Here is a 13357-nt window from a genome sequence, read left to right as displayed (position 1 = left end):
AAGTATTTTATCTTTCAAACATTTGAGGATCTCTTTGTAGTCCAAAATGGTGAACTATAATGAAAGTGTCATGGACACCTGATGTTAGGCATTTGTTCAACATTTTCAATTATATTACTCTGCTAATTTATAACCACAGAATTTAAAAACTACCCTAATGGACTATTTGCTGAATCAGCAGAGCATTTGGTGTGACCCTTCAAGAAAGATAAAGGATGGCTTGGCTTTGGTCTTTCCTTACTCATTCAAATGCTCCTTCACTAATTTCTTCCACAAACATGCATGGACCTTTGAGTACCTAATCCAGGACAGATCCTGCCCTCGGATGACCCTTCTCTCTCAAGACAATAAATGGCAAGCCATTCATGGCATCCCAACAGGACAGGAATTCCTTCCATGTAGGTGTTATTCAGATTCTCAGATGAGGAAACTGAGGCTCAGACAAGTGAAGTTACTTCTGAGGATCACCTGTCTCAGGAGGGAGGAAACCCTGACCTTCAAATGACAAGATTGCTGCCACATTGAGCAATTGCAGTGCTTTTTCTTTGGCCTGGAATGTGCTTCCTAGTACTTTTATTTTTTTTACATTTTTTATTGATTTATAATCATTTCACAATGTTGTGCTAGTACTTCTATTCTTAAGGACTATTTCTCATCCCCAGGGAGGCCTTCCCAAACTGCACAATCTTCAGATCCAGCCTCCATTATCATCTCAGCCCCTTGTTTTTTCTTTAAAGCAGATACTGTATTAATATAAATACGTATCAACTTTCCCAATTGGACTCTCAGCTCGAAAGGGCAGTTATGTTCTTCTTTGTCTCTCAGTTCCTATCCCAGCACCTGAATAGTGGCTACCAGGAAGTAATGTGTAGAATGAGTGAGCAGGGATGGGGATGTGTGATGTCTCAGTGCAGCCCTTGGCCCACTGCAATTCTGAGTTTTGTCACTAGATGGCAGGGTTGACCTGTAATTTCTCTTTGGGAACTTGCTTAGAGGAGGATGATCCTCAGGGTGCCTATCTTTCACTAGCGCTCCTTGGAAGCCAAACTGAGCAGCCTGGAGGGATACAAACCCCTCTGCCCACCATCCCATTTTTCTTTAAATAGTCAGTTGGGGACCAGGTGTTCGTGAGTCAGTCTAACCTGCTTACTCTGGGTCCCCCATGAGTCTGTTCCCCTACCTGTTGTAGGAAGCTCTCATTCTTGGTTCTCTTTCTCTGTCAGGGGAGTTATTTCTTAAGGGCTAGGGGTCCCATTTACATTGCAACACTCTGATCATCTTTCCAACATATTTCTGGTTTTTAAGTACCTTTATTACGGCCACTTAACAGCTGGAGGACTGAGGCTTACAAGGTGAGAGCATTTGCCTAAGTTACAATACTCAGATCAGAATGAAGTAGAATCAGGAGTGTGTATGTCCTCTTCCTTGTCCTCCCTCCTGCCTTGGGTGATGCGGGGGGTGGCTGGTGACTGGGCACACAAGGGAATGTGGAGGAGGAGCAGCTCGCAACTAGCTCGGCCAGCTGTGGCTGCAACTAGTCTCTTCCTGGCCTTTCTGGCAGAGAACATCTTCCTTAACCCCCTCTCCCTCACATTACATTGCCCAGCCACTCTCTTCCTACTGGACCTTCCTGTCCAGAGGTAATCTCAACTATATCTTCAACTTCCCCTTCCAGAGACGTGATCATGGGCATTGGCTGGGTTCCCGTGACCTAAGAAGGTATCAGCTTGGGCATCCATAACAAAATAGCACAGAATTGGAGGCTTAAACAACAGACATTTATTTTCTCACAGTTCTGGATGAGAATCCAAGACAAAGGTGTCTACAGAGATGGCTTCTGATGAGACCTCTCTGCAAGGCTGTAGACAGCCTCCTGCCTGTTCCCTGTGTCCTCTTGTGGGATTTTCTGTGTGAGTGCACAGAAAGAGGCCATCTCAGAGCCCAGAACCAGCCAGGGACACCCCTCTTCCCTTCCTGGCTCTCAGGCTCTCCCATGAGGCTTGGCTGGAGGAATCCCTGATGCTACGTATGCTGACAGCGGGCCCACTCAGGGCATTCATGTCCCCCTGTACACTGATGTGGACATGCAGACACACCTACTGTGCCAGTTACCAAAGGATTCTTGGTGCCGATTTACTGTTCAATGTATGCTCTATGATAAACCAGAGAATTCCTTTAAGCGTTTCTCCTTTAAAGTGAGCGCTATCAGCTTTCACAGTAGATGGCACTAGAGAGAAGCTGCAAGAAAAAGGGACCTCCAGTTTCTGGATGGGACTTGTGGGCTTGAGAATATCCTGAGAGCTCTTTCCCTGCCAAGCCCCCAACAGGCAGTCCCTCGGTGAGTGAGCCAGCGTGCCATCTAGACCTAGTCTAACTGCAAACTTCGCGCAGCCCTCTCCGCGGGGCTGGGAATCGCAGGGCCGCAGCAGGCTTTTTGGCCTGCACAGCGGTCCTGATTTCCCCTGTGCATCCCCCAGCCCTGAGGTGTGTCCCCAGCAATCCCTCTTCCTTCTGAAGCAGCAGCTCTCTGCCCAGGACCAGCACGCCCCAGGCCTGCTGCATCTGCCTGCACTCCTAATGCCCAGCCAGAGTGGCCGCAAGCTCTGCTGGCCTCCCTGCCTCTGCTCCGGAGGGTTGAGTCCCACGTCCCATGGCTGCAGAGCAGCTCTGGCCAGGCCAACTAGCACAGTTTGCTGCCATCCGCTGGATTCAATTCTCCAGTAAGGTCTGAACCATAGTGAGTGTTCTCATATGGCAGTTAGTTTTAACCATATTTTAAGAATTCTTTATACTAAACTTTCCTGTTTAAATCATTGTGTGGTTTGATATGAGTTCAAATGTACTTGTTTATGACTTAAATGAAGGTGTTTTAACTTGCTTGCTTATGACAAAGACAAAAGAATTATTTTTAGAAGTAAAGTTGTTCTGATATAAGAATGAAGTAAGCTGTGTCAGGATGTCATCATCTCATCTGTTGTCTCTGATAACTGCTCAGTAGCTCAGTTGCTGAAGGGCCCTCTTGGGGGCTTATCAACAAAAAACAGATGAAGAAGCATCTATGGTGTGGGGACATTTAGACTCTAGGTACCCAGAGTTTGTGAGGACCATCCTCTCTGAGAGTTTTGGTCTGAGCAGAACTGCCATTTGCTGATCTAGCTCTGAAGACCTTAGGGCATTAGCTCCCACCATAGTAGAAGTGACTCTTCCCAGCGGCAGAGAAAGCCATGCAGTGACCCTTGAAGACCATCTTGCCCTCCAACCCTGGCGCCATCATTCCCTAGCAACGTGCTCTGTAACAGGGGACTCTCACTCTTGTGCTGACAGCTGGACATCAGCTTTTGGTTAGTGGAGCCTCCTCTCCCAAGAACCTCTTATGGGTTTCGGGTATGTTATTTCTTTATTGGCTTATTAAGAGACATTACTGTGTAAGCTATTGGCTTCTGAAATTTCTGCAGTTAACCTGTGTTAAAGAAACCATTGGCAAAAACAATCTCAGTCTCTAAGCATAATTTTCCCCCAAACAAAACTCTCTACGTGTTAGAGAGAAGCAGCCTCACAGGGAGGATGCACTGGTGGTAAAGATACAGCAACTCTGGGAGGGGGAGTGAGGGAAGGGAGGGGGAGTGAGGGAAGGAAGGGAGCAGAGAATGTCTGAGAGGACTCTGAGATCCAAACGTGTTCCAATTTCTGTGGCAAAGGAGCAGGTCCTTGTTGACTTAAGTTCCAACATTCCTTTACTGCAGCTACCCACCTACCCTGTGTTCAGGGCCATGCCCTAGGCAAGCTCAGACTCCATCATGCAGGCAGATGTGACAGGCTCTTACCTCCCAGCCCATGGCAAGTATGACCTATGAACTCTCTGATGTACCTTGTAAGATGCTATGAGTAAATATATTTGTCTTTGTTGAAAAGAAAGCCCATGATATTTTCATATTCTCAAAGCATTCATGAGCAAAAATGAGCAATTGGAAACAACAGTGTAAGTAGAAACGAAGGACAGAAAGTTTGAGAAGATCAGACATTGGCCACAAAGGATACTGATGATAAAGAAAAACCATGTGACCACTGTCAGCTGTCTCTCACAGCCAGACTATGGCATTCTCTGCTGACCATAAATAATTTCACAGAACACCAACATAAAACAAGATCATTCTCTTATGAGTGTGAAAAATAACAAACAGAAGCCTCAATTAAATAGAGTTGGGGGAGCTCTCATGCCCTGTAATGACAGCAGTGCCCAACAGGGAGAAGGACTCTCCTTTCTTGGCAAGGACCCAGCCAACAAAAAGCCATGGTCTCTTGTTTACTATAGCCCCCCCAACTTCCTTTTCTTTTCTATAAAAGAGACCCTTCCCTTGCTGTATGGGACTTGTATACGGCCTGCCATGATTGCAGACCCTGAGTTGCAATGCTCTGCTGATCCTGAATAAATCCCTCTCTGCTGGAGCAATATCTGGCAGTCTATTTATTTCAGGTTAACAGGAGACACAATGACCATTCCAAAATTGTATCTGGACACAGATAAAAAGTCACTCTATGAACCATAAAAATGAAAACATGTCCCTCTCCTGGCTACCATGACTATCTGCTGTTCTTTACAAAACATAGCTTTGCCTTGTCCTATTCCTCTCTCCTCCTACATAAAATTTATTATGATAACTCAGTGATGGAATTGCTTCATCTTATTTGCAGCATCCTATCTAGTGTCGACACCTGTTCCTTAAGCCTTTCCCCAAAAGCACTCAATGGAATGCCAAATCCCACAAAAAAATCCCCTCCTGAAGACCTGTTACTGAGAAGTCATATGACTCACCACTGTTTGTAATGTCCCTATTGTAGTAATGTGAAAAAAAATCTAAAAGACTTTAGGGGTGTTTCTGGTAATCTTTGCCTGGAGGGCAGTCTAACACTTCTCATTTACTGGAAACACAGTGACATCACATCCCTGTGGGAAAGAGGACAAGATTCAAAATCTTATAGATGTGAAAACTGAGGCTCAGCCAGAACACGTGGTCTGTCTAAACTCATAGTCATGAGCTCAAACCAAACCTTCTGGTTCCAAATTTCAAACCATACCTCCCAGATGGGGTTGCCCAAGAACACTACTTCCCAAGGTAGGAAGACTACTGTGCTGTCATCCTGGAGGCAGTGAAGACCTTGTCTTAAGCAGGCTGGCATGGTGAACTGCATGCCATGTGCTCTAAGTGTGGACCATAAAGGGGCATACCATGGCATAGCCAAGACAGTGGTGTCCTGATTCACAGATGAAAAAACAGAATCTGAAGGAGATGGAACTTGGCCAAGCTCATCCAGCCAGGAAGTGGCTGAGCTGGGATTCCATTCCACTAGAGGAAAGGGATGTGTGTGTGTGTGGTGGGGCAGGCAGTCCTCCTACAGGTCAGAGAGGCAATGTTGTTGTCTAGAGGGGGTGCCAGGGTGGAGGCAGTTCTAGGAAGAGCTTAAGGTTCAGAACAAATATGCACAGTTGCCTTATCAATGAGGAGGAGTGAGGACTGGGTAGTCTGGGGCTGACACACGTGGAGAAGTTTATCTCATGATGGGAAAGACCTCCTGGAGACTCTGGAGAACAGGAAGGACTCATAGCTGCACCAGGAGCAGTGACTCAATCAGACTGACTTCGCACCTAGAAGCCCACACCTTCCCAGCTCAGTTACAGGAAATGTCAGATCCAGAGGACAGCTTACTGACCTCTGGACTAAGGGTTCAATAAAAAGCACAGTGATCAAAGCCAGCATTTCCAGTGTGACCTGGAGTCAGCTGCCTTATTTCATCTCCTGCCAGTTTGGAGTAGGAGCAAGGGGAAAGTCTGGATACTAAAGAGCAGGGAAGAGAGATGAACAAGTTGCCAGCAGCCTTTTTTAGACCCTGGATCTCCTGGTCTCTGTCACTGTGGCTCTGTACCATCCTGGACATCTTTTAGGCACAGGGGATGGGTCAGCAGAAAGTAAGGAAACCAGACCCTCCACAAGCCAAGGACAGTGTAGTTGGAAAGGACCTGGAAGGGAATCCCATGCACTTTCCTTCTGGTGTTTGGAGGCCTATATGATACTTCACCACATGGCTCTGCAACCTCTGTTTGAAGCTCCTGTGATGGACTCCTTCACCACCGAAGCCACCATGACATCTATTAGAAATGCTGTCCAGAATTAAATAAATTTTGCTTCACTAAGCTATTGTTCTATTACTTCTAGATTATCCCTCTTGACCACTGGCACATGATTCAAGCCACTTTTTTTTTTTAACAACCAGTAGTTTAATATAAATACAATCAGCATAGAAAAACTCAAAACTACGCATACACCAAAACCAGAACACCAAGTGGGGGGTGGGCAAAGGCACATTTCTGATCTTTTGACTTAGCCAGTCTTCAAATAAAATCAACAAAGAAGACAAGTCAAGCCATTTACCCACAAGATACTCATTATACCTCTGGCAATCAGTTGAATGGCACCCAGACAGTCAAGTCAGAAACTTGTGTGTCCAAACAACTTCCTTTTTCTTGCTCACCATTTCACATCCAACCAAACTCCATCAACTATACCTTGTATATGTTTCTCAAATGTGTCACCTTTTTGATACAACTGCCATTACCCTAATTCTGGCCACCACCATCTGCTGTTTAGACGACAGTACACACTTTCTTCCAGCTCTGCTTTTACCCAGTTCTGCTCCCCTCCAACCTTTCTCCACATTTTAGTCAGTTTTTGAAAAATTCAAATATGATCATTCCTCTTCTATTGGAATTTGTCTTATGACCCTTGGGAGGAGATCCAAAGTCCTTCACATAGTTTGTAAGTCCTATTATCAACAGGCTTATATCTCATCTCTCACACTTTTGGGTCTCACACTGTAAAACCAGTCAGACTGGACAGCATTATCTGCAGGAACCCAGCCTACTCTTTCTCACTTTTAAGCCATTGCACAAACTATTCTCATTGTTGCACAACTTGGACAAAGCTCTGAAGGAAGCAGGGATGGTCTTTGGATCACTCATAACATCCTTGAGATTCCCTTTGGAAACTTTTTCATTTGAAATATTTTTTTTCTCACAGACAAGTGGAAAAAAATAGTCTAAAAAAACAAGGTTCTCATGTACCCTCATCCATCACTCACCAATGGTAGGATATAACACACCAGAGTACAAGAGTCAAAACCAGGACATTGGAATAAAACAAAGAGATAAGGATTTTATTTGGATTTAACCATTACTTCCCTGCATTTTTCTTGGTGTATAGTTCTATGAAATGTTATCACAATCATGGGTTTGTATAATCACCACAATGAAGATTCAGAATTGTTCCATCATCCGAATGAAACTTCCTTGTGCTACACTTTATAGTTACACCCTCCCTGCAGCCCTGCTCACTGCCAACTGCTGACTGTTCTCCATTATTTAATGTTGTCATTTCAAGAATACGATCTAAAAAGAATCACAGAATTTGTAAACTTTTGAGATATTTATTTTACTTAAAACACGATGCCCTTGAAATTCATCCAAGTTATTATATTAATTAATAATCTGTTTCCTTTTTTGTGAGTTTTCCACAGTTTATCCATTCACTTGTTGAAGGACAGTTGGGTTATTTCCAGTTTTTCTGGCTATTAAAAATGAAGCTTTCAAAAATGTGGTACTTACATTTAGTGGAACATTATTCAGACTTAAAAAGGAAGGTAATTCTGATACAGTCCACCTCATGGATGAGCCTTGAAAACATCATACTAAGTGAAATAAGCCAGTTATGAAAATAAATACTGTAGGATTCCACTTACACAAGATGTCTAGAGTAGTCAAATTCATAAAGACAAAAAGTAGAACAGTGGTTGCCAGGGGTTGAGGGTAAGGGTGGGGTTGGAAATGGAGGACATTTTTTTTTTTTGGTGGGAGGAATTATTTCTAATGGGTACAGAGTTTCAGTTAGGCATGATGAAAAAGTTCTGGAAATGGATAGTGATGGTTGCCCAACAATGTGAATGTAATTTATGCTGCCAAATTGTACACCTGATAATGGTCAAAACAGTACATTTTATGTTATCTATACTTTCCTACTTTTTATTGTGATAAAATAAGATAAATGGCTAGAATATAATATTGTGTGTCCTAAGTAATATGAAAGAAAATAAGGTAAGCTAAGAGGATAGACAGTGGCAACAACTCAGATAAAGCTATCAACAGAGGATTCTCTGAGACAGGAATATTTCAATGGAAGACAAAGAGCCCGCCAGCGGCACAATGGAGGGGACGTTGAGGCTGGGAGGGCGCCCAGTGCAGAGCCTGAGGCAGGAGCAGTCAAGGTGTGCTAAAGGCAGCAAGGCGTCTGCTGCACCTCCACAGATGAGTGTGTGTGTGTACACTGGCATGTCTGTGTGTACGGCCAGTATGCACAAGCGTGTGGGTGTGTTCGTGGGAATCTTTTTTGTTTCTCTGTTGGAAACAAGCATTTCGGCATGACTAATCATGTGTGCCTACTTCTGGCGGCTCAGCAGTAAGAACTGCCAAAACGGATGGCAACTGGAAGGAGGAACTGTACAGTGTTAAAGAAAACAGCCACCAAGCACAGTGCCAGAAGCCCCTGGGAACTGCTCTTAAGAAGAGTTGTTCATTAATCTGGGGTTGAAGGCCAGGCCTCTGCTGTCCCTGTTCACAAGGCTGACTAGGCCTTGCGATACCAAGTCCAGCCTCCTCCCTCACCCTGACACGTCTGCCAGAGCATCCTGCTGGAGGGCCAGTTTCCTCGTCACTGCATCCCTGCTCGGAAGAAGTCCCAGTGATTTCTTTCTGGTAAATGGATCTGGGGTCTTATATCAAATGTCTAGGGACTTGACATGATCTGGGGGCCTAGAGGAGACTTTCTGGGAAGTGGATGTGGGCAGGTGGCAGGCAAAAGCCGTGCTGAGGGTATCTCTTTCTCTGATTATGCTGGGGCATCTGTGACTCTCCTGGGTTCAGCTGACCATTTGCAAATGAGACTGTGCCTTTGTTTTCAAAAAGAGCCAAGAAGGATTAGACCCTTGAGGCTGGGCTGCTGAGGTTTCCTGGGGAGGGACAGCTGGTAGAGAACTCTGAAGGCAGATGAAATGTTTGAAAAGACTGAGATGGAGAAATAGAAAGGTTTTCAAGGAAGGTGGTCTAATGGCAAGTGGTTTTGACTTATAGAACACACAAAACTCCTGCCAGGAAGTAGAGAGGGATCAGGCACCCTGCCAGGGACAAGATAGTGAGAAATTTCCAGAGAAAATTCTCCCCTTTGCAAGTGTCTCTTGCAGTGGGAAATAAAACAGCAAGAGGAAGCACACTCAAGTTAATTCTGGCTGGGTTGGTAAGGAGTAGTGACTCTGGATCATTAGACTGCAGCTCAATGCCTGCCACTGAGTAAATGTCGGTTAATTGGCCCTGGAGAGCAATGGACTGTCCAGATATGAGGATGGGATACTGGTGTGCAGGTGACAGATGGGCTCTGAGGGGAGAGGTAGGGAGAGAGAGAGCTCCTACAGATCCCTGGGTCTCCATCCGAGTTTACCTGGTAAACTCACAGGCATGAGTGAGCTAATAAGCAATGTGTAGGCCTATTTGCTCTCACAAAGGACAAAGAGAGCACACTCATAGCCTTCCAGCAGTAACACTAGAAGCCCAGGCACTAGTGACCCCTCTCCCCACGACAATGCAAGTTGTTGTGCCTAGCTTTATTGAAGTATTAACCACACAATGTCATAGCAGTATTTACTTTTCCAAATCCCTTTTCTGGAGGCCAGGAATGGGTCATCCATCTCTACAATACCTGTGCACAGTATAGGTTATACAGAAACATATATATATGTATGTATGTATGTTACATAGAAAGTGGGCATGTTTGGAAAATATGTGTTGATTAACGGAACAAGATGAGATAACCATCCTTGACTTTTCCCACCCCAAGGTGAGGACCTTGTCCCTGCTTCCATCGCTCCTTCTCCTCCTCCTGATTGTGGTGACAGCATCTTGCACAGAAACAGAAAACTGTGAGAATGTCCAAAAGACTTGCCCTGTGATTGCCTGTAGTTCTCCAGGCATCAGCAGCTTCCCAGGCAAAGATGGGCATGATGGTGCCAAGGGAGAAAAGGGAGAACCAGATACAGTTTGGGCTGTTCTGTCTCTGTGACTCTGTCTCCCAGAGGAAGCTGCCTGGAGATGTGAGGTGGGTAATGTCACACTCATGCAGCTTGTACTTCTCTCAATGCCATATTATAATTCAAAACAGAGATACAGCTCAGACTCTCTGGCTTCCCAGTCTTCCACACAGGAATTGGTGACACACAGTGTCCTTCTGGCTCAGGGAGTTGACTCTCAAGGCAGACCACCTGATGGGACAGACGAGGCTTTTCTTCTATGGTCTTTGGAAGCAGTGGCTCGGACAAGTTAGCCCTGGATCAATATCTCCTTCCTCCCAGGAAAGGACTGGGCATCAAGCCTTTGGAGAAATCGAGTAGGAACATGAATATTGAGTCCTGTTTTCTTTGTCCTCCAACAGGCCAAGGACTCAGAGGCTTGCAAGGCCCTCCTGGAAAGGCAGGGCCTCAAGGAATCCCAGGGACTCCTGGGTTACCAGGACCAGTGGGCCAAAAAGGAGACCCTGGAGATGATTTGGGTAAGGTGTTTAATGCAGCAAGGTTAGGCTGAAGGCCCCAGGGTCCAGGAACTCTGAGTACCATGTGGGAGATGCCCCTTCTCCTGCTGCCTCCTGGGAAGGTGCCCAACTCTGCTTCCTGACCAATAGCCTCAGACTTTTCTAGGTTACTTAGAGCCTCAGGAGATTCTTATCAGTGCCTGACTACAGACTCACAAACCCTCACATGCCTCGTAGAGGAGCTAAGCCCTGGCTCTCCCTCAGTGGAATCAATCCAATGTGCAGCTCTGGTTCAAAGAGGAGAAAAGATTCTCTATGTGTTGGACTTGCTATGCCTATTTTCACAACAGCAGTAGATACATGGTATGTCAGTTATCTTTTACTTCATGAGAAACAAACAGACAAACAAAACGACAGCCATTTATCTAAATCACAATTCTGTGGATCAGCCAAGTGATTTCTTTGCTGGTCTCAGCAGGACTCACTCGTGTGTCTGTGGTCAACCGATGACCAATGGTCTCACTTACGTGGCTGGTTACTGTTTGGCTATCAGCTGGAGTGATGAGGGTAGCTGAGTTCTAAGATGCTTTCTCAACAATGCTCTTCCACTCTGCTTTAATTTTCTAGGTGACCATATTACCCTGGCTGCTTCAGAAAGAGCAGCCCTGCGATCAGAATTGGACCATATCAAAAAGTGTAAGCCTTCTTTCTTACTTTTCAGGGTGCTTGAAGTTTGGGAACGTGGAAGATAACAAATTATTTCTTGAACATATATAACTTTCTAGCACCTGGATAGGTGATTTTCATAGCCTGATCTCATGAACTCCTCACAACAAACTTTTGGTAGAAATAGAGGCAAAGGGAAACTATATAATTTACTCAAATGCACAGAGCTAATATGTGGCAGAGGCAGTGTATAAACTAAAGTCAGAGACCCTGATTCTGTACTCTTCACTATCAGGGTACATATGCATCATGAAAATGGGACCTTATGCCCCTTTCCCTTTGTTATGCTGATGCTGAGAACTGGCAATGGGGCTTAACATGTTTCTTTTCTGCCCTCCTGGCCTGGGACAAATATTCTCAGACATTTTTATTTATTTTCAAGTTCTTAGTGGAGTAAAACTTAAGAATCATAAATTATATGTATTCGAGCTCTGGTCCAAAAAGACAAAGGCCTGTGTTCCAGTTTGTCTCTTCAGATTAGGGCTTCCAGATTTAACAAAGAAAAAGACAAGACACCCAGTTAAATTTGAATTTCAGGTAAAGAACAACTAATTATTTTTAGTATAAGTATGTCCCAAAATTGCATGTGAAATACTTATACTAAACAAAAATTCATTGTTTGCCTAAAATTCAAATGTAACTGGACATACCGTATTTCATGTGGCAACTCTACCCTAGAAGCCTTTATCCAAACAAATACCTTGAGCTGGGCTTAAACACAAGCCAGTGTCATCCACATTTTCCCATTTTAGGGCTGATCTTCTCTCAGGGCAAACAAGTTGGGAAGAAGTTCTTCCTCACCAACGGTAAAAAGATGACCTTTGCTGCAGTGAAGGCTCTGTGTGCCCAGTCCCAGGCCTCTGTGGCCACCCCTATGAACGCTGAAGGAAACAAGGCCATCCTGGAGTTAGCCAGTGCAGAGGCCTTCCTGGGCATCACAGATGAGAAGCCTGAAGGCCAGTTTGTGGATCCGACAGGAAGGGAGTTAACCTACCAAAACTGGAATAGTCATGAGCCCAACAACGCTGATTCTGGGGAAGACTGTGTGATCATCTTGAAAAACTGCAAGTGGAATGACATCACCTATTCCTCCTCCTTCTTGGCTGTCTGCGAGTTCCCTGCCTGAGAGAGCATGACCCTCGGGTCCTCCTGTCCCTTCATTCATCTCACAGGTCCACAGTCTGATTTGAAAGAGAAGTCTATATCAATTTCCCACACCCAGTATTGACTTGCCCCTTAATGGAGAGTCAGAGAAAATGAGAAGAATGGGTTGAATGATGAGACATGGAAGTGAGAAGTGAGAAGAGACTCAGTGGTGTAAGAGTATCTGGTTCAGACCCAATCACTAATAATAATCACAACCAACAACAACAACAAAATAATAATAGTGGTAGCAGCAGCAGCAGTTAACAGTATTAATAAAACATTTTAAATGTTTACTGTGAGTCAGACCCTACATTATAGGTAGAACATTAATTAACTAATTTAATTAGGCTGTTTACTTTTGTTTGAGTAGTGTTATCAGATGTACAAAAATAAAATGGATTTACTTTTCCATTTACTCTAAACACCTGTGCTCCATTGAGTCTTTCTCTTTGGGGTGAAGGCTCCCCTAAATTACATCCCCCTAGCCCAATTTCATAGCTTTTCTGCCAGTCCCAGGTATTAATAGAACCTATTTTGTTGTTTTCTTTCTAAACTATTTTATTTTCTTTTTTAATGAACTACTACACTATATAAAGAACATAAATATCAAGTGAATAGATTAATGAATTCTCACGTGTCTATACCCCATGTAACCATCTTCTAGATCAAGATACAGAACATTTCTAGCATCCTAGAAGCCCTTTCATAACCCCTTCTGGTTGATATTCCTGAAGGAAAATACTATTCTGAGCTCTACTACCATACATTAATTTTGTCTGTGTACGAACTTCATACGGATGGAACCACACTATACATACAGTTTTATATCTTGCTTTTTTTAATTCAAAATTAAGTCTGTGATA

General features: G+C 44.3%; 1 protein-coding gene across 1 annotated transcript; it reads left to right on the top strand.

Annotated features, from left to right (window-relative positions):
- Nucleotides 1-8251: 8251 nt before the first annotated feature.
- On the top strand, nt 8252-12474 carry MBL2 (mannose binding lectin 2). The gene is made up of 5 exons (XM_006187568.1): nt 8252-8359; nt 9936-10125; nt 10524-10643; nt 11250-11318; nt 12101-12474. Exons 1-5 carry the CDS (start codon nt 8252-8254, stop codon nt 12472-12474), a joined length of 861 nt encoding a protein of 286 aa, XP_006187630.1.
- The last annotated feature ends 883 nt before the right edge of the window (nt 12475-13357 follow it).

The sequence above is a fragment of the Camelus ferus genome, chromosome 11, assembly GCF_009834535.1.
Source record: "Camelus ferus isolate YT-003-E chromosome 11, BCGSAC_Cfer_1.0, whole genome shotgun sequence".
Lineage (NCBI taxonomy): Eukaryota > Metazoa > Chordata > Mammalia > Artiodactyla > Camelidae > Camelus > Camelus ferus.
This window is presented reverse-complemented; position numbering and strand designations above follow the sequence as displayed.

Bases quoted from the DNA above. Each gene is read 5' to 3' on its own strand.
- MBL2 (XM_006187568.1), top strand. From the start codon at position 8,252: ATGGAGGGGACGTTGAGGCTGGGAGGGCGCCCAGTGCAGAGCCTGAGG. The intron at 10,126-10,523 runs CAGATACAGTTT...TTTGTCCTCCAA, and splicing joins CAAGGGAGAAAAGGGAGAAC to CAGGCCAAGGACTCAGAGGC. The intron at 11,319-12,100 runs GTAAGCCTTCTT...TTCCCATTTTAG, and splicing joins ATTGGACCATATCAAAAAGT to GGCTGATCTTCTCTCAGGGC.